At 38.2% G+C, this 22,315-nt stretch overlaps 1 protein-coding gene across 7 annotated transcripts in view; it reads right to left on the bottom strand.

Moving 5' to 3' along the window:
- NRXN1 (neurexin 1) overlaps positions 1 to 22,315 on the bottom strand; it is a 1,005,506-nt gene that overhangs the window by 14,841 nt on the left and 968,350 nt on the right. For 4 of the 7 annotated variants that reach the window (XM_081100745.1, XM_081100749.1, XM_081100747.1 and 1 more), the window contains one exon: positions 7,216 to 7,294. In XM_081100745.1, coding sequence (XP_080956871.1) covers positions 7,216 to 7,294 — 79 coding nt within the window. Of the gene's footprint in view, positions 1 to 7,206; positions 7,295 to 22,315 lie in introns of all 7 variants that reach the window. The other 3 variants (XM_081100746.1, XM_081100748.1, XM_081100750.1) reach the window with 1 other exon arrangement.

The following is a 22,315-nucleotide window of genomic DNA, read 5'->3' as shown; positions in this document are numbered from 1 at the left end:
TTATTTCACTTTATGAAATAGCTTACTCAGTTAGTTGTCTGGTACTGCCATTAAAAGATAATTTATATTATTGAAGGTTATGTGTGGCCGACTCAAAGCTAAGTGCTCTACACGCTTTCTCTTTTATCACCAAAACAATATCATGAGTATTTGACATTATTGATGCCATTTCATAGATTCAAAAAAATAAAATAGAGATCCAATGCTTTGTGTCTAATTACATGGCAACTGGATGAACTGTGATGTGAACTCTGACTTCTAAGGTTTGCTTAAATGAAATGTAAAATTAGTGTGCTCATAGGTATGGCAATGGTGGTACTTCTCTTTCTACTAATTTTAAAAGTTTGATTGATGGTTTTGGCTATTGGCAGCTTTAATACATCCTCTTTTAACGTGGCAAGTTAATAAAGTATTCCTTTTTATTTAATTTTCACTTAGAATTGACATATAACATTGTACTAATTTCAGGTGTACAACCTAGCAATTAGACATTTATATGCATTATGAAGTGATTACTCCTATAAGTCTAGTGTTTATTTGACTCTATAGTTATTGCAATATTATTGACTAGATTCTCTATGCTGTACTTTTCATTCCTTTGTTTTTATAACTGGCAATCTGTACTTCTTAATCCCTTTACATTGTTTACATCCATCCCATCAACAACTCTCCCATCTGACAACCATCAATTTACTTTCTGTGTCTGAGTTTGTTTGTTTTTTTAGACTTCACATATAAGTGAAATCATATGGCATTTGTCTGATTTATTTCTGAATAATACCCTCTAAGACAGGGGTGGGCAAACTTTTTGACTCGAGGGCCACAATGGGTTCTTAAACTGGACCGGAGGGCCGGAACAAAAGCATGGATGGAGTGTTTGTGTGAACTAATATAAATTCAAAGTAAGCATAATTACATAAAAGGGTACGGACTTTATTTTTTTTAGTTTTATTCATTTCAAACGGGCCGCATCCGGCCTGTGGGCCATAGTTTGCCCACGGCTGCTCTAAGACCATCCATGTTGTCACAAATGGCAATATTTCATTCTTTTTTATGGCTGGGCAACATTCCACTGTATGTATATACTACTACTTCTTTATTCATCTATTGATGAACATTGAGGTTGCTTCTGTATCTTGACTATTGTAAAGAATGCTGCAATGAACGTAGGGGTGCATATATCTTTCCGAACTAGTGCTTTGAAATTTATTCAGATAAATATGCAGAAGTGAAATAGCTGGATCATATGGTACTTCTAATTTTTTAGGAGCCTCTATCCTATATTCCATGGTGGCTGAACCAATTTACAATCTTACCAACAGTGCATGAGTGTTCCCTTTTCTCACCAACAGTTGTTTGTATACTGATAACTATCTGACATGTGAGATCTCATTGTGGCTTTAATTTGCATTTCCCAGATCCTCATTTCTGTGGGAAAGTTGGAGCCCACCTTATGGAGCTTTGCTCCAAGTTGTAGAAGTACCTCCAGTCATGAAGATATAGAAGGTTTACTTTTACTTTGGGTGAAGCTGATTACCAAAGATAGTTTCTGGCCTCTTAACTTTGTCCAATGTAATTTTTGTTTTGACATTACTGCTCTCAGAAAAACAGGGGGGAAGTGAGTGCAAACGATGTCTAAAATGACTTTCTTGTATTTTAACCATACAGTGCTCATTTTTGTTTGCTTTCTAGATAATTAAATTTATATTGCAAAAACAAAACAAAAAACACCAGTTTCTCCATCAGCATCTCAGACACTGAAATCCAACAATCCTATCAGTGCCCCAACTCCAGCTGCCTGGTCCTGCACTTATACCATTAGCTAAGTCCTTGGCACTGACTCTGACCTGGTGCTAAGGAGATGCTCTAGATGTCTCAAAAAATGGAGCACTCATTACTGTTGTTTTTCTGGCTACAGCTCAAAATTCACCATTTTAACTGCAATGTGTTGACTATTAGGGGCTAATTAAACTTGTTTTTGAATAATCACATAATAAATACCTCAATTTTAAATGTTGCACAAAATTAGCCCCTAATCAGGCTCTAAAAATATGATCTAATAACTGAAATATTCCTTAAATGATTGTGATTACTTATTTAATGAAAAGATGCACCTCATTTAATATACATATTTTCACTGCTAATGTGGTTAATGGGTTCGGTTCAATGGAAATCCTTTGATCTTTTCTCAAAATAGCACACTGTAAAACTGCATGGTAATTGCAGCAAATTTAGCCTAATGAATAGTAATACATGCAAAGGACCTTTTAAATTTAAGTGAACATTTAAAAAAATAATCTTATTTTTGTGCCATGCCTGCATTTTCTAACAAACTTCTGAAATACGAAAAATAATGAAGTAGAATGTTCATCAAGTACTAAGAGCAATAACAGAGAGAATAAATCTTCACTAAATGCTAGTTGTTATTGTGGCCTATTATTACTCATTTAACTTGAACCCAGACCATTGTTAACAAGTGATGAGCAATCGACAGTTATCCTTTGGGGGTCTGTACTGACTAGCTCACCCCTACTGGTTCAACTTATGCTTAAAATATTGTCACAAAAATTATAATCCTTTTCTTCTGCTATAACTACCCAGCTTTTAAAATTATTATTCAATAGAGCTTTCTTGTTTGACAAAGATTTAATTGATATGGAGGTGCGCCAATATTCTATTAGCTAGCCCCCTCTCCCCACCTTCCCATACATACATACACAAAGAGTATGGACATGGTATGTTCAGCATTATAAATAAAAGGGGAAATTATTTTTCCTAAATAGGGTTCCCAGGAAACTGGAAGCTGAACCTGTTCTCTTTGTAATATAGACAAAGTAGAGTTATTCAATTAGGAAGATCTCACCAAAAGGGGTCATAATCTTCATTTACTGTCTCAAATATCAACATAAAAATCACCTTTCCAAATTTCTTGAGTTTTCAGAAAAGGGTCTATTTAGAAAAGGATTTCAAAACTAACTAACATACTGACATTATTAAGGGTCACCTGGAAACTTAACTGGTTTGCAGTGTTGTCATTTTGTCAATTTACTAAGTAAATCTAAAATGTAAGATTTCAAAGCTTTACAAACTAAAGTATGTTCACGTGAAAAAAAAAAGTCTTGGAAAATATGTATATAATACAAATCATAATGACAGCAAATAGTCATATAGCACTTATTATAAGCAAGGCACTGTTCTACAACATGCTTTCTATATATTAATTCATTTAACCTAATAACCATATAGGTAGGCTGAGAGAAAAGCTATCCGCTTGTCACATGTCCAGGCAGCTGAAAGGAGGCATTTTGGGAAATGTGATCTAGTTCCCAATGGCTGCTTCCAATTTCTACCTCTCAGCTAAGTGTGATGATTCAGTGAGACTTCCTGAATTGCACAGTCACCCTGCCATATTCTAAACACTGTTTATACCAATGTGAAGGTATTTTCCAATGCTAACCATGCAGGGCAATATGGCTGCAACCAAGGATAACTGAGTTTCCACACAGGGGGTTGTCCCTGATCTATTTTCAACATGTACAGTTCCCATCAGGAGGCCAGAGTGGCTCATCATTTGTCTACCGATTTTCAGTCAGAGAAGTAACAGCCCTGTGTAAAAGTGGAAATGTAGGTTGAATATTCATTCTATATTGCTAAACTGAGAAAAAGAAGAACCACCATTTATGCTTCACTTTATGCCAGGCATTGCAGCAGGTGCCTTACATATTAGTTTTAATTCCTGCAATAACCTGAAAAATAGGTGATATTTTAATGTCAAAGTGAAGAACCTGGTGATCATGAAGATTAATTGAGAACAGGGTAGAATGAAAGATGTCCGTTTGTAGAATGTGAAATTGAATAAGAACTTCCTATTTTTGCTCCCAGAGCTTAACAGAGCAGTGGGTGTACAGGAGGACTCAATACTATTTGATCAATGATGAAACTGATAATCTACCACATATACAACTTCCCTCTTCATTAAGAGTTCTGAAGGGAACCACATGGTAATTCAAATTGATCAAACACTTGCTAGAAGGCATATTTACTCATATTCAAGAATATGCCAGATTTTTCCTGTTTCATTAATAGCCCTAGAAAGGTGCCTATGTAATGAACATAGCACACTTTCAGAGAAGAAGATATTTGAAGGGACTGTGGATCAGGGAGATCAGAGAACTCTATTATGTAAATATTCAGGGAGTGTGAAAGACATTAGTGTGCAACCCACTTGTAGAAGTTATCCTGCACATTTTTACAAAAATATCAGCTTGCTTTTCTTTGCTTTAGGAGGAGCAAAAGTGCATAGCAGATACAACTCATTTCTGAATAACTCAATATGTAATTTTACTAAAAACTCAGTTTTCTAAAACATGACCTGCTGATAATCTGAAATGATTTTTAGCTTTATCAAACATTATCCAAAATCTAATAATATCAACAAGTACAGTTTTTGCACATGTTATTTTATACTTGTATTCAAGATAAAATGCAAGCAAGAAAAATATATTTAAGAAAACCAGTACATTAAGAAAAAAAGGCTTGCAGGAGGGGCATTCTATAATAGAACAACATTCATATTTGCAGAGCATTAAAGAAAAATACTTGGGAAATATGTAAACTAAGAATCTCATAGGAAGATGTCACAGAAAAAGAGCCAATTCTACCAAAAGAGCAAAGTACATGAATTATTAAAGTTGGGCATACAAAGTCATCGGGAATTGGACAGAACAAGTCAAGTAGAAAAGAGATCTCTCTTACAAAATGTAATATAGAAAGAGAAAGCACTTATGGAATATACTATGGAGACACTTTCAAGGACAGGTAAGGTCACAAGAGAAGTCTAAGGCAAATGATCCCACGGAAGCAACCAAATTTGGAGTTTAAGCCTTAAGAGGAACTGATGAATTGAAAACGGGAGAGTACGGGGAGAAAAAACGCTGAGGAAGAGGATGAAAAGTTAAACTAGGCTTGGTACAAGAGTCTTGAAGTAGGTGTCATCAGATAGAGGCAGTAGCTGTTGGTTTTGTATACCTGACAAGAGCCTTTGTTGCATTTGAACAAAATTTACACAACAGATGCATGCATGGAGCAAGGCAAACAGGGTTTATGCTTCATGGAGCTGCCCTACTTATGGGGGGATGCAAGCTATGCATTCATGAACAGGTAATGCACAGATAAACAAGATCCTTTCACATAGTGTGAAGTGTGATAAAGAAAACAAGGGCAAAAAGATTATCTGGCATATGGCTATTAGCAAGCTGCTTCCCACTTTCTGTTGTGCTAGACTGTTGAACACAACTGACAGAACTCACGTGAATAAAAAGACAGGAGGATGACAAAAGCATAATCTCTCTTTCTCTCCTCCTCCCCGCCCTCTGAAACCCTCAATCCTGGAGAAAGAGACAATAACCGAATCTATAAGGAATGGTTAGTATGACCTATAAATAAAAGCTAGAAGATTTTAATCATTTACCTGTGCTCAAGAAGAAGAAAAAATGTGACAATTTTAAATGCAATTAGAGTTCTCACATGAAGTTTACTAGATACCCAAGGTGAGGACTCCATATAAGAGGTTGATAGACTCTACTCGGCAAAAAGAGTCAGGACAGAGGAAGAAAATGCAGCAAGCAGTGTAATTAGTAGGAACTTGAACTGTTTTCAGTGCTTTATTAATACAGTGGAACATGCTGGAAAAAAAATGGACTGCTCTCTAGAAAATGTGAATCGGGAAAACAAATATGAACACAACCAAACACCTGACTTTGTTTGATGAACAACCTATGCTGGAAGATCTCAGAGAAGATCAGATACAAAGAGAATGTCCTGGTTGGGCATGTGAGAATAGGAGAAATGGGGAAAGACGAAATCTGAGGGAGGGAGAGAAAAAAGATGGGACTGATGTAATATATTTAAAAAGCAACTTCTTTCTTTGTATATGATATATAGAAATAGAGAATGCAAAGGGCCCAGGAAGGGATCACAAAGGGATACTGTCCAGATAACCCAAACAGGATGGTTACAAAGAGCAATACACTGGAGGAATGGAATGGATGCTCATCAGAATGCTAATCACTGTACATGAAAGATGATTCTGCAGGCTGAGCATTTTGATGGTGGAGTTCAAGTAGAGGAGGGAGGACAAGAACACACAATACTGGCTCTCCCAAACCTTCTGCTCCTCACGGGCTGTCAGTAGCTTTTCTAAGAGCTTAGAGTCTGAAGCTAAAATCAGTGGGAGGTAGTGATGTTCAAAAGGAAAGGCAAGACATGCATCCTGAACCACCTTGCAAAAATTCAAATATCAGAACGAGTAGATTTACTTCAAAATGATATTCTTCACAACAAGGCAATTGAGTTGTTGTATTGTGATGTGATGTTTTTCTGGGGTTCTTTCTAGGTGACATAGATGATGAGTTGGCTGCCTCACTCCTTTTGGTAACCTAAACAAGACAATGACTGAATTTTAAGAAATGCTGGAAAGGCCCCCATTGTTGGTATTATGAATATCTGACATAAAATCCAGCCTGGGACTAATTTTCTGGGCCCACAGCTAATAAAAAGGAGAGGAAAGGGTACAGGGCTGGATGGAAACAGGGTTTGTGTTGGTCAGCTAGACCCTATCACAGAGGAGGGGGAGAAATTATGCATCGGCTTGAGTTAAAATGCACCAGCTGGAATTTTAGGATGACATGGCAAGACTCCAATGCTCTCTATTACATACAGCAAAGACTGTGCCTGCTGTTTGTTTTACCACTGCCATAATAGTCTCACTTTTGAAATTCAGAAATATTTCACTTAAGATAATTTGCTGGTAGAGTGAGTGGTGGGTACTTTTTGTCAGTAGAAAGGTCAAACAATTTTCCACAATGCACTGCAATTTTATAGCTGACAATTTTGCTATAGGTGACCAAAGGAAAGCCCATGACAACGTTATACAACAAAAATTACGTTGTGAGTTAAGGGAATGTGAACAGTAAAGTAGCAGCCTTGTGTGCTATCCCCACTGCTCTTTCTGAAATACACAATCTTGGTGGGTTTTGTTTTTAGTTCTTTTTCAGTAAACATGTAAAAGCAATAACCCGTATCTCTCAACAAGGCATTGTGTAATAGGATGGATGTTTAGATACAAATGCAAGGTTTTTCTAAGAACTATAGCATGCAACGAAGATTTAGAGTAAGCAAAGAAAGTAAGAAAAAAAGTCGACTAACCTAACCCACCTGAGCTCGGCTCACAGGGGTCAATGTCCTCGTCATCGCTGGGACACTCTGCTGAGGCCACAAGGATGTCATCTGTGGTCTGTAAAAAAAAGCACATTCAGTCGATTACTTTAAAGGATCCCAACAGAGCTTCTCATCTTTGTCTCATTGACAAGTGAAATACGTGTGTGTTTACCTGATACACTGAGAAACCAAATTCAGTACCTATTTCCCTTCCCAAAGACACAGAGCTTACATTTTTTTTCAACTTACTCTAGATCTCACATGGAAGTTGCGTGTAAAAACACAGTTATAGCTTATTTTACAGGAAGACATAGAAATGGTGGTAGCCAACTCTAGACATCCACCCATTCAACAGCACGGAGAAGCTGCACACAGTAGCATACAGGTTTAAAGCAGCCTGACAGAAACAGATGATTTGGAGTTTATGGCAGCCCTGGAGTGCCACAATGTATGCATCAGTAGGTTTGATGCTATACTTGTACTTGGCTTCCTAAAAGCAGAATAGCTATAACCTTTTACATTCATGACCAGGTAGAGTTTGATGAATCTTTGAGCTAGAGCTTGTCCTTACTAGGAAACAGGATATATTTCACTGATGTGAAAAAGGAAGCAAATACAATCTACTTAAGGTATTTAAAAAATTTGTTTAGTTTTTATACTGAATTTTTGTTTTTGTTACAATTTGGTAGCAGGTATCACGTCCCCATTGTCTTTTTATCATTAAGGTGTCATGATAAGTGAAAATCATATTTGGGTGAGGGGTGGTGTTTTACAGTAAATAGGAAAGAGGTGTCGATTGTCTTTGTGACATTCTTGTTGCTTCATTGCACTTACAGCAAAAAAAAAGACAACACTCACTGTAATAAAAAGCAGAGTGTGTAAATCCTAGCAGTTAGTCACATAATCAACTCATTTACAAGCACTGGAGGTTGTTCTTTACTGCCACTTACAAGCAGCAGTAAACTCAGCACAGTTACTGCACGGAGACTGTGAGGTTGGCATCAGATCTGGCTAATGGCAGCACAGGGAGAATGCAAGTACAAGAAGAAAAATACCTCATTACATCGGCTAAGGATTAAGGAGATTATAATTGTTTAGACAATACTCAGAACTGCAACATTAATGAAATCCTTATTTAAAAGTGGAATTAACCTAGGCTGTAGCTATGTATAGTGAAGCATGTTAACTGGACTTATTGTGCTGATCATTATATTGTATACCTGAAACTAATATGTTATATCAGTTACAACTTATTAAAAATTAAAAAAAAAAAATCTTACAATTTTTTAAAAAGCCAAAATGTAATATGACTTGCTTTCATTAAAGCAGTAATGAATACAGTCCAAGATTAAAGCATAAATAAATGTCAAGAAAATTGTGCCATTTTGAAAAATGGAGACAAGGGATGATGCACTTTTGTGACAAAATATTAGGCTTAAAAATCTTTTAAGTGCAGGAGCTTTAAGAATAAAGAATTTGTTCAGATGCTAATTCTTCTTTAATATAACTTTAATTAAATGCAAGCATTTAAATAGCATCGTGAGATGGCTTCATATTATTCTGCTCTCAATTCTTCTGAGACAATTAGGAGACTGGATTCATTCATTTTGCCGCTGTTATTTTAAAAGACGAAGTTCAAAATATCAGGTTTGAATTGTAACTGTTCATGTTAGTGATAACTACCAGCAATTGGTGTGATCCTTACACAGGTATCTTTCATTAAAGTCAGCTTTAAAGGGGGAAAACATCCTCTTTTTGGCACAAGCACGCCCAGCAGGCTAACATCCAAACTGGCTTGATAACAAGTTATTGGACTATGAGGTCTTGCAGACCAATTGTTCCCATTTGCCCCAGAGCAGATCACTTGCTTTTTATGGAGCTAAAGATACTTTTTCTAAACCACAGTGGATACTCTCTAAAATTAATTTCAGGGTTACAAGAGTATTTCTCATGTTCCTTGAGGAATGCTAACTACATTAATGCACTCAGAGTAGGGTTGCTGCTGTTGTTTTGTTCTTGATAGGAGGATGTGAGTAAATTCTTTAATCTCCTGCTTCTCACCCCAGCAGTGATGTTGCCCCTTTCCCCTCCGCCGCCTGTGGGACATTCGGCAATGTCTGGAGACATTACATATTGACACAACTGGGGTGGAGGGTGTCAGCTGTCATTGGCATCTCAGAGGTAGAAACTAAGAATGCTGCTGAATATCCTAAAAGGCACGTGACAGTCCTCCCAAAATGCCAATAGTGCAGAAGCTGGGAAACTCTGATTTGAAGTTTATAAACTATCCTGCATTTTGTTGTTCTCACCTGAAAAACTGGGCAACATAATAGTTCCTATTGTTGTAAGAATTAAATTAGTACACAAAGACCTAAAATAGGACCACATTGTAATGTTCATAAAAGTGGCAATATTATCAATATTGCTATTATTTCACAAATGTAGAACCAAATAGATTTTTGTGCTATATTTATAAATAATATAATTTTAGATATTAAACTGGAAGTTGTATGTGTGAATTATACACGTAAGATCTCATGTTAATATGTAATCAAAATACAGTGGCTATATTGGTACTTTGTTGAGCTAAGCTTCCCTCTTTTACTATCTAGGTTCAAATTCTGAATTAGAAGTCAAACATCAAGTATGCATAATAAAGGCTGCTTCTTAAAAGAAATTCATGGACTGAAAATGTGTGACTCCATGGATAGTGATTGATGCAGACTAAATTAATTAGCTACACAAGTTAAATTCTGTTTTAAAAGTTGACCTGTTTTCTACATTCAACAGCCTTTGGGACAATTTAATAGCAAACAGAAAGTGTTAGAATGTTCTCAGTGTTATCTTTCACAAAATATAGTACCTAAAATAACAAAACATGTCATCCATTAAATAGTACCTTCTATAGACCTTTCGAGTAGAAAACAAGCTGTGCAAATATGCCCTTATTGTAAAACTATAATTTAGATTTTAATGTACTTTTCCTGGTATAATGAATATACATTCTTGTTTTTCATGTTTTTCTTCAAAAATTAAAACCTGGCACGGTCTTTTAAAAAGTAACAGTATTGTGAATAAAAGTTTTTAAGTCAGTAGAGGCATTGCAGCAATCATCACTGTATGAAAAAATGAGGAAGTGGCTCAAATGTAGGGAAAAAAATTAAATTTTATTTTGGAGGCTGAGTTAACAATTTCCTAGCCAAAGCTGTGTAATTTAAATTTAATTCATTGTGTTTAGAACTGTCTCTCTATGGCATGCTGTTGAGAGTGGTAGAAAGTCTAATATATCACATCAATCAGTTCTATTCTTTAGTATACTCTTTGCTGAGGCCTATAACCTTTTTCAGAGAAGAGACCACCTGCTGAAAGAGACAGAATAGTGATCAAGCAAAAACATTAGCTTTACATAACTATCCATTTAACCATTCAGAGGCCAAAGTGCCATGCTGACCTTCCCCAATTCAGAGTGGTCTGAACATTCACATGGCATCTGTTCTTGCCCAGAATGTCTAGTAAAAATACTGAGGTCTCCCTACCTGTAAGGAAAAAATGACCAGGGCAGAATTCAAGAAATAAAGGCACTGAAACTTAATTCATTATATTCAATGGATAAACACCAATACGTTATAGGCTAGAAAAATGTAATCAGGATGGGGCAGAAAGGATGTTCTTAATGTAGAGTAAGAAGTTAGACCAGTCAGATGGGTATACTAGATTTATTGGGGTGATCACTTCATAAGTATATAAATGTCCAATCACTATGTTATATATCTGAATTAATAATGTTGTATATCAACTGTAATTGATAAATAATTTTTAGAGAAACAGACCAATATATATAATGTCCAGGATTATTAGAAAGAGATCATTTAGTAGGTTAGAAAGTAGATGTAGTTTACTCTTTTTTTCTCACTTATAAGGAGTCTTTCCCTTCCCCCCTTTAATGGTGAAATTTGCTGCACATTCACTTGCTATCACTTTTTAAAATATAGCACAATTGGGTATCAGTGTGGTAAAAAGATACGATAAGCAGATACATAAACTTAGTCTGAAATATTATATTTCTGATAACAACAACACTCTTTGACTTTTTCCTCATGCTAAATGGCTTCCCTGAAGACTGACATATTCCTATGAACACACCTACAATCCAACTGTAGAAAGGACGCCCATTATAAATGTGGTGCCCACAAAGAAATCCTTGATTTGCTCTAAAACTTCTACTGAAGCTGTTTCTAAACAGAAATAGTCTATTTGGCTATACATCCAAAAAAGAGAAAAATAAATATTTTCTGAAGCAACGGTGCTTACTTACATAATATTATTTAGCCTAATCGTTCACTGCTGTGAATGGCATTTAGACTGAATTGATTGTGAAAACTGATGGGTAGAGATGATGCTAGCTGAAATGTGACGTTTGGCTAATGGATGGACACTTGTTCTTGATGATACTTTTGTTTATATGAAGCTGCTCTGGGGGAGAGAGCGCATTATGTCTGCCTTACAGGACTGAATCTGACAGTCTTTCCAGAAAACATTTATTGCTAGGTGTGTTTCCCTGAGAAAAAGGTGCCAGGATTCAGAATTAGTGCTACAAATTCCCCAAGGTAGGTCTGACCCACTACATAGATGATCTATGAGCCAAGACATTTCTAGGAGGTATGGAAAGTCACAAGTTTGATCTAGAGGAAAAACTGAACCCCCTCAAAAAAATGCAATTATAATAAATATATACAAGTTCAAGTTCCAAACAGTGGGCCAATTTGATCAAATCAATTCAATAAAGAAACTTATAAATTGATAATTTTAGTTAATCAACAATGCTATTAAAAGTGCAAAGGAATGTGCAGATAGAGCCTGTGGTAGTCTCCATTGTCTCATTCAAGCTTTTGGTTCTTATTTATCAATTGTTCTTTTTTTTTTCTGAGTATTAGATGCCACATAAAGCCGTCAATCACATGGCTACATAATCTAATTAAATTAAAAAATAATAAACTGATATCCACTTTGAGAAGGATGAATTTTAGCTCCAGTGCATGAATAACAAAGAAAATGAGGATCAATTAGTCACCGTCAAATATGAAACAGCTCATCTATGCACAGCATTTTCTGATGGGCAAAAATGTGGTCATTACCTATCAAGGTACAAATTATGGTTCATACCTGCAAATAACTTACTGTGCCCACTCTATTCTAAAGCATGGGAACAAATCACTCATTAATACAAATAGCAATCAATTCAATTCAAATAGCATATTGTTTTCTTGAAATATAACAGTGCTCCCATATCTATTACTTCATTAAATATTCACCAATAACGTGTTTGTTCAGAACATAGGTGGAGGCGCTATTATCCTGTGTGTTCTAGTTAAGTACCTGCTCAAAAAATAAACCCTTTTGTACACTCATTTACTCCATTCAAATGTTTGAACATTCGCATTCATGAATATTTAGGGAAAAGCTTAAATATCCCTGAAAACAGCCAGCTTTCACATTTCTTTAATGTGTTTTTTCCCCCAACTGATGCCTTAGGTTATTACAAAAAGTGACCATAAATCAGCTGTCTGCTTGGGGAAAAGACAGGCTTGAAAGCCATTCAATTTTCTTCAAGATTTCCTTGGCTGCTTAAAATGTATGTAATGGTTCCAGAATAGTGAACGTGGGTTGGATAGAAAAAAACTCCACCATGGTAAAGAGATCACGACGTCTACTCATTCCAACATGCATTTTGATACCCATTTGATACTGGCCATCCTAACAGGCAAAACCCAAAGGGAAAGATAGGAATGTACCAATAATGCCACAGATACAGTAATTTAAAGAAAAGTATGGGAAAAACAAAAGAACTGGATTCCTGATTAACCAAAAAAGAACATATTTTAGCAATATTTATAAAAATAATATACCAGCAAAGTAGAAATTTGGTGTCAGGAAAGTTCAAATCAAATTTATGTTTTAAAAATACAGTATATCTCTTGTACTATTTCTTTAAGCTAATGATAACCTCTATGCTCATATTGTATTTCAATTTTTAGCCAAAGCAATGTAGAATAGCTGGCAAAAAATAAAAATTAAAGTGAAGTTTAAATTTTTGCAAAGCCACTGGAAAAATCTATCCTTCTGGATTCTCTCTAATTAGAATTTGGGGTGTAAGACCTCCAAAGACTGTTGGTAGTGGAGTGGAGGTGCTGAAAGGGAAACTAGAATATGCATGTGATGAGATGTGTTCCCTCTCTATTTGTCTTGGTTATAGACAAAGCACCTCCTGAAATGGATTTGGCCATTTCCAAATGAAATAAATACTGACAGATGTTTGCAGTGCAAAGCTAGGCTTCTGGCTGTGTCAATATGAATTTCTCTGGTCCAAGTATGGTGACTGAAAAGACTAATTAGTCACACAGGTTGAACTGAAAATCCTTGTTCATTATGAGGCCAAAAACAGATTTTAAAATTGTAAAATGCCAATGATGGATAGTTTCAACTAACATGCCTCCAAATTCCAAGCTTTTTTTTAATGTGGCATTTAACACGTAACAGAATGGAATCCTATTTTAGCCAGTCAAAGATCTTCTTGTACTGAGCCAGACCTCAGAGATCTTCATTTTACATATTAGGAAACTGAAGCTAAAAATTTAAGTATTTCTGTTTGACCACATTATTCTGCAAATGAATAGCAAAGTTATGAGATTATCCAGACGTCTAGTAGAATGCAATTGTCTCTTATTCCAGGTGACTTCTGTCCATTCATTTATCACCCAATCATATATCCATCCATCCAAAATCATTTGTCTTCTAAAGGTTGATGTGGTTTATAAAGGTACATTATGAAATGAATTTAAAATAAGTTAAAAAGGTGGCAAAAAAGAGTACTGGATTTTAATAAATGACCACAAAAATTCCCATGAAGAAAGCACATACAAGCAGACACACATACACATCTACTGCTTCACTTGATATGGTGTACACGTTACACTACAAAGGGAATATAATGAAGGCTGGAGTTCAAAATTTTAAAACAAAATTCAAATACTAACTGCAGATACTTTGAAATGGTGTAAACCCAGAACATTTTTTATTTACTGGTGGTAATCTTTTCTTAGCTTATTTTTTTTTTCTTTTTTTTAATATTTTTTATTGATTAAGATATTACATATGTGTACCCTCCACCCCCCCCTCTCCCCGCTCACCCCCTCACCCCCCCGTTGTCCGTGTCCATTGGTTAGGCCTATATGCTTGCATATAAGTCCTTTGGTTGATCTTTCCCCCTTGCCCCCACCCTCCCCTACCTTCCCTCCAAGGCCCGACAGTCCAATCAATGCCTCTCCGTCTCTGGATCAGTCCTTGTTCATCAGTTTATGTTGTTCATTATATTCCACAAATAAGTGAGATCTTGTGGTATTTATCCGCTCTCCAGTTCCATCCATGCTGTGGCAAATGGTAAGAGTTCCTTTTTCTTCTTCCTCTTCTTAAAGAATACCTTTCAGCATTTCATATAATGCTGGTTTGGTGGTGATGAACTCCTTTAGCTTTTTCTTATCCGTGAAGCTCTTTATCTGACCTTCCATTCTGAATGATAGCTTTGCTGGATAAAGTAATCTTGGTTGCAGGTTCTTGCTATTCATCTCTTTGAATATTTCTTGCCACTCTCTTCTGGCCTGCATGGTTTCTGTTGAGAAATCAGCTGACAGTCGGATGGGTACTCCCTTGTAGGTAACTGACTGTCTTTCTCTTGCTGCTTTTAAGATTCTCTCTTTATCTTTTGCTCTTGGCATTTTAATTATGATGTGTCTTGGTGTGGTCCTCTTTGGATTCCTTTTGTTTGGGGTTCTCTGCGCTTCCTGGACTTGTAAGTCCATTTCTTTCACCAGGTGGGGGAAGTTTTCTGTCATTATTTCTTCAAAAAGGTTTTCAATATCTTGCCCTCTCTCTCCTTCTGGTACCCCTATAATTCTGATGTTGGTACGCTTGAAGTTGTCCCAGAGGTTCCTTACACTATCTTCATATTTTTTGAATCTCTTTTCTTTTTTCTTTTTCGGTTGGGTATTTTTTGTTTCTTTGCATTTCAAATCTTTGACTTGATTCTTGGGATCCTCTTGTCTGCTGTTGGATCTCTGTAAAGTATTCTTTATTTCAGTCAGTGTATGCATAATTTCTAATTGGTCCTTTTTCATGACCTCCATGGTCTCACCATACTCCTTGAGGGATTCATTAAATTTATCGGCGGTTTCCATAAAATTCTTGACAAACCTTATAAACGTGGCCTTGAACTCTATATCCAGTCGTCTGGCCTCCTCCGTTTCTGCCAATTGTGACCTGTTTCTTTGTCTCCGCATTTTGGCTGCTTCCCTGTGTTGAAAGAGTGGCCTGCACGCCAGGTGTCCTGTAGGGCCCAGTGGCTCAGCCTCCCCAGTTACCTGGGGTGGACACTCTTGGTGCACTCTTGGTGCCTCGCTTGTTGTAGGATCACTGGGAGGAATTGACCTCCAGGCCAATTGGCTGTGGGAAGCAGCTGTGTCTGAAGTGGGAGAATGGTCCCCCTCTGACCACTGGGTACAGTGGCTCCTGGATCTAAGGAGGTGCTAAGTCAGCCCCTGCCTGAGGCCACAGAGCAGGAACTAGGAAGAGGCTCAGCTGTGAAGCAATGCAAGCCGCTGCGGGGCCTTGGGCCTTCTCTTGGAAGTTCCGGGTCTGGCTGGCCGGGCTGCAGTTAGGTAATTATCAGGTTGCAAAGTTCTGGGGCATTCACATGCAAAAGCCTCTGCCGCAGCCCGGGTGGGGCGGGGTCTCAGGGAGTCAAAAGGGCGGGGAAAGAAGCTATGGCTGATTCTCCTTGCCCGGAGTCGCGCGTCTCAGTGTCCCGGCAATGGCTGCAAGCACCTCCGAGGGAAATCTGCCCCCAAGTTCGCCCGCTACCGCCTGAGAGAGTAGCCTCTGCCTGTATGAGTCCTGGGTCCCCAGAGACTTCCCAGAACCGGAGATCAGAGCAGTCGGGAGCTTGTGATTCAAAAAGACAGCCGCGTCCTCAGGTGCCACCCCCTTTCCGCGCGCGAGCCGCCGCCGTACCTCTGCACTCAGCCTCCGCAGCTCCTCTGGCTCTCAGCGTGCTTTTCTTTTCTTCTAGTTGTAGAAATTACACTCAGCCAGCCTTCCTGTTGTTTTGGACGATGTTTGCTCCGTCCTTTGGGCTAATTTTCAATTGTTGTGTGGGGCAACTATTTCCCCGTGTTTATCTATGCCGCCATCTTAGTTTCTCCCCCTTAGCTTATTTTTTAAAGACCTTTAAACACTTCACCTCTCAGCTCTGCACATAAATGCACAAATAAATTCTTGGGGACAGAAGTAAAATGTAAATTTCTGAATTTTCTGCTACTTTTTTCCCCCCTTCTACTTAGAACATTGCAGCCCATGCTGGCTACAAAATTAACTCAATGAACTCCCTGACTCTCTTCTCATTAATCCACTGATATAAATCCTTCCAACTTTGCAGGTCTCTCTTATTAACTACTGATAACACCACCTAAGTACTAATGAGCTATTTATCTTTGTCTCTCTCACACAACCATCATTAAGGTTTTGTCAAATTATCTCTTAGTACATCTTGAGAATAAATAAATGAAAGTGACTATTTATTACTAAATACTGGTTGTTTCTCCAGATACACTCTAGAAATGCATTCATTGATCAGGGCAATCTCATTTACATGATGGTCCTAGAGTTTAGAGGTGCAAAATCAAAGGTATAGAAAGAGCCACAGACTCCTAGTTATCCACATTTATTTCTTCCTGGGAAATATCATAACCAATGTCTTTTTTAATATTTACTAGAGCTTTAATGTGGGAATATATGAGAACTTCTATTGCACACAATGCTTGGAGCATGGAACAGCAAGAAACAAAGATATAGTTAGAAATGATGATGACTTAGTTAAGAGAAGCTTAATTTTTGGATTTTGACCTATGACTTGAATATATGCAAGGTTGCATACTGAGCTCCCCCAATGAGTCAATATCTTCACAACACCTGAGTGTTTCTATCAAGCAGTGATTTAGAACAAACGTTATCTCACTCAGATGCTGCAATGTTATGTCATTCATACACTAAGATCTAATCTTTGCTGGCTATAGTTAAACTGAAGCTTCATGCTTCCATATCTGTCTACTTCAATCCTTATGGTGCATATTCTGGTTCATTCACACATATTTGAAATGTAGTGTTGAAACACTTCAGTTTAATTTGTAGTATGCTGCTCAACAATGGAAAATATATACAAGTTCAGATATGAACTCTCAGTCTGAACCTCATGAGCAATATGCATCATCTTGGACTGGTTTCTGTGTTCTCAATATTACATGTGTGTATACATACTATACATGTAAATATCTTATATAATAAAAGCCTACTATGCTAAGTGTCCGGTTGGCCATTCAACCAATCAAAGCATAATATGCTAAGGCTGCTCAACCGCTTGCTATGATGTGCACTGACCACCAGGGGGCAGACACTCTGATTGGTAGGTTAGCTTGCTGCTGGGGTCTGGCCAATCAGGACTGAGTGAGATGGGCCAGACATACCCTGGAGCCCTCCAATGGTCCCTCCCTGGCTGGCCAAGCTCTCGCATCCCTCCCTGATCGTGCACCGGTGGGGTCCCTTGGCCTGACTTGTGCCCTCTTGCAATCTAGGCTGAGGGACACCCCCCACACACTCGAGTGCACAAATTTTGTGCACCAGGGTCTCTAGTATATACTATATAAGCAAATATATAATGTATATATATAATGTATATATAAATCATTTGTATATGTGAAACATAATATGAAAGTTCCCATAATGCAGCATTTGTGTAAGTTATCATTTTAACCGATAAGGAATTACTTTTGTTCCTTGCATGGCAGGTAGTTCCTTAAGAGAGCTGCCAAATATCCACTTCACTGAATAAATTTTGTTTTCATGACCTGAAATCCTCTTGTCCCCTCAGTTGAAGAGGATCTGTATTTCTCACACCAACTACATACTCTCTTATGCAAATACTGCTGTTCTGGGGTTGATCCCTGTTATACCAGGATAGGATTTACTTTGGCAATGCTAATTTTGGGCATACATACAAGATAGGTAGTGCCAACCCATGCCTGGAACAGTGGGTCCCTATTCTCCAGTCAGACCTCTTCTAGAGCTATTACACAGATGCAGGGATACTGGAGCTCTTGCTAAATTCTCCTTCCTATTCATTTTCCTGGGACTCAGAAGATGTGGCAAACCTGGTTTATCTCTGCACCCAAAGTTTACTTCTAATTCATGTCCTATATCTAGAGCAACCAGATGAACAGATAAACAGATCACTTAGCAAACACTGATTATTAAGGAGAGAGACGGGGAGGAGCTGAAGGGAGAAGAAGAGACTGTCCAAGAGTGATCCATGAAGGGCAATGTCCTTACTGCGCTGTATTTGTTTATAACAGGACATTACCTATGGTTGTGTCCTCCATGTGGATTAAAATTACACTAATCCTTAAAAGACACTGAGCAATATGTTTTAGTGCACTGGAACAGTGGACGTATGCTCCTGTTCAAATTATGTTTGAATTTAAAAGGTTGGGAACTGCTTAGGTGCTTGTTTTATCTTATTTCATACTAGTGTCCCAGTGCACAGATTTATTCACATTGAAAGAAAATTAATTATAAGGTGGCAAGATGGGCTGGACATGCCCTGGAGCCAGCCTCTCATGATCCCTCCCTGGCCAGCCGCACCTGGGGAGGTGCAAAGGGCATCTGTGGAGTGAGCAGGGTCCCTCCGGCAGGTGAGGTTCCTCAGCCTGGCCTGAGTGGATCGGGCCGAAACTGACTCTCTAAAACCCCCTCAGGGGTCCCAGATTTCGAGAGGGTGGTTCTCGGAATTGAGCTCCCTCCTCTCTGGCTCTGGGGTGTCCTCAGCCAAGTCACCACAGCTTGGCACCTCCTGTGTTGAGCATCTGCCCTTGGTGGTCAGTGTGTGTCATAGCTACCCGTTGGATGGTTGGATGGTCTCTTAGCCAAATATATATATTTTTTATAAGCCTGGTGCACGAAATTTGTGCACTGGCAGGGGGAGAGAGGTCCCTCAGCCCAGACTGCGCCCTCTCACAGTCAGGGATCCCTCACTCCTTACCATCCACCTGCTCGCTGCTCTTTAGTGCTACCACTGCTGTGCTTGCCAGCTGTAAGCTTGGCTTCTGGCTAAGCAGCTCGCCCCCTGTGGGAGCACACTGACCACAAGGGGGCAGCTCCTGAGTTGAGTGTCAGCCCCCTGGAGGTCAATGCGCATCATAGCAACCAGTCTTTCTACCAGTCAGTCAATTTGCATATTAGGCTTTTATTGTATAGAATAGATACTTCTGTGGAACAGTTATACATCCCCACTACATCTATCACAGGAAGTCAGTAGAGTTGATTTAAAGTGTCATCATCGCTGGAACCGGTTTGGCTCAGTGGATAGAGCGTCGGCCTGCGGACTGAAGGGTCCCAGGTTCGATTCCGGTCAAGGACATGTGCCTGGGTTGTGGGCACACCCACAGTGGGAGGTGTGCAGGAGGCAGCTGATCGATGTTTCTCTCTCATCGATGTTTCTAACTCTCTGTCTCTCTCCCTTCCTCTCTGTAAAAAATCAATAAAATATATAAAAAAAATAAAAAAAATAAAGTGTCATCATCACTGACTGTGGCAATTATTTCGTAATATGTATATGCATCAATACACCTTAAAATGTCTTATGTTTAAAATTTTTATATTTTAATATTTTATACTTCAATAAAAATGGAAAAAGTCATCACATTCTAAAATCTGGCTTATTTTTTAAGTATTTGTAATTTAAGTAAAGCATTTTATGAAAATAATTATGATTGTAAGACTATTTGAGTGAAGAATTCATCTTGACATTAAAAAAAGAAGAAATATTACTCAGGACACTTGAATTGGTAGAATCATTTCAAATAATCTTGTTCTTAAAGTCATCCTAAGCTCACTATATATAGGTATCTTTGTCACAACTGCTCATTTATAGCAGCTCATTAAATCTCAAAATAAGAGTGAGCAAGTATAGATTATTTTCCAGGAACATAACTCCTAAGATAGGATATGAGAATTGTGGCAAAATCACACTTTTTCAAAGATTTTTATCTGCCTTCTAACAGCTCTATAAGTGACAATAAACTTTTATAACTGGTTTCCACGTTATACCTCCTGAAAATTTATGGTAGAGAAATAGCAAAAAGTGACATTATTTTTTAACTGAAAAGAGATAATGATTGTAAGTTAGAAGGAAGGAAAGGAAAAGCTGGTCAGCCTGTTTTTATGAAGCATTTCTGCCCTTTGAGAAAGCAATAAGATATAACCTGCTTTCTAGAAAGAACTGAAAAAAATAAAGGTGACTGTTATTTTGGGTTTTACTTACATGCCATTCCCCAAACCCTCCCAGGCTCCACTGAATTCTATTGAAATAATCTTAAATTATAAGCACTTTTATTTGATTACTAGAGGCTGGTGCACGAAATCTGTGCACTGGGGGAAGGTGGGGGGCGTCACCTCAGCCTGACCTGCACCCTCTTGCAGTCCAGAAGCCCCACAATTGATAGCCCCATGGAGGAAGGCCCCCTCACCTGCCACAGTGCCACTGGCCAGGTAGCCTGGGCTTCCCTCTGCGGGGCGATCATGGGGCAATGGCGGGGTCGTTCTGCAGTTTGGCCATTTGGTCAATTTGCATATTATGCTTTTATTATTATAGATTATTATAGATATGGAAACGATGCCTTTATACTGTTTTCCTTCAAAATCTAACTATAGGATGAAAGTTTTATCTTCTTCCCAAATAAACTACAAGAACATAAGGGCTAACTGAGACCAGTCATCAAATTCAGACCAACAAATAAATGCAGGGAAAAATGCACCCATAAAATGTACATCTTTTGATTGATTCTTCCCTCATTCATTCATTCATTCATTCATTCATTCATTCATTCACAATCATTTATTGCATACCTTATTTAAATAGGAGCTAAGCAGAGGAAGAATACAATAAAGAACTAATCTTCCCTCCCTCCAAGTTCATGGAGAACTTCGGGTGTGTGACTCATGAAGGCTGTCTCTGAGCAGAAAATCTCTCTTTGACCAGTAAGCATGGAAGGAAGCGCTAGACAGGCTGGGCAGAAATCCCAGCTCTGCCACTTATTAGCTCTGTGACTTTGGACAAATTCCCTAAGTTCTCTAGGTTTCTTCCTATGTACAAATGAACTTATTTATACCTATTTCACAGGATTGTTATGTGTATTCTGTGAGGCTGGGTAGGCACAAACATTGTCCAGCACAGTAGCTGGCATGTACAAGATGCTATTGAGAGTATGTAGACACACTCTCACTTTGCTCTCCTTGCAATGTGAAAAGTTAATTCCTAGCACTGGGCACCTGATAACTTTAGACAGACGTTTTCTTCATAAAGAAAGTACAATTTTCTGACTTAAAATTCACACAAACATATTTGAACATTCTATAAAAAGACCAAATACATCATTCTATTTTCCAAGACCTACTCAAATAGAAGCCAAGCCTCCTTTGGCGCTCCACTGAGTTTGCTGGGAGGGAGATGAACCATGTAAGAAGGAAGGTAGCTGCTTCATGTCTTTGACCACCTTGCTACCTCAAACACTGGGGAAACATTGGCTTGTTCTTATAGGTAGAACCTGATACTGCCATGCAGGGGTCCAGCTATATTCACCCAGGTGGGTAATTCACTCCGTGTATCCTGAGTAGAGGGAGAGATGCTCTCTGTGGTAGCCCCTCTTCTGGCTTTGTAGACCACCTTCTCACTGAGGAGTATTATGGGATGCTGCTCCCCAGTGGCTGGTTGCATGGGCATTGAGTTTAACACTGGAGCTGTTAGAATTTGGGTGATGATTTATTTAACTCTCATTTGTAAAAAGTGGAAAGGATGCAGTCCTAATCTCTGCCCTGTAGTTGTAAGACATAAGAAAATCATGATCCATGAAGTGTTTAGCACTGTTCCTGGTGCATAATAAATGCTAAATAAATCTCAGCTATTCTAGTCTTTTATTATTAATTTACAAGACAGGCA

Source organism: Myotis nattereri (assembly GCF_964212035.1).
Source record: "Myotis nattereri genome assembly, chromosome: 10".
In the NCBI taxonomy this organism is placed as follows: Eukaryota; Metazoa; Chordata; class Mammalia; order Chiroptera; family Vespertilionidae; genus Myotis; species Myotis nattereri.
This window is presented reverse-complemented; position numbering and strand designations above follow the sequence as displayed.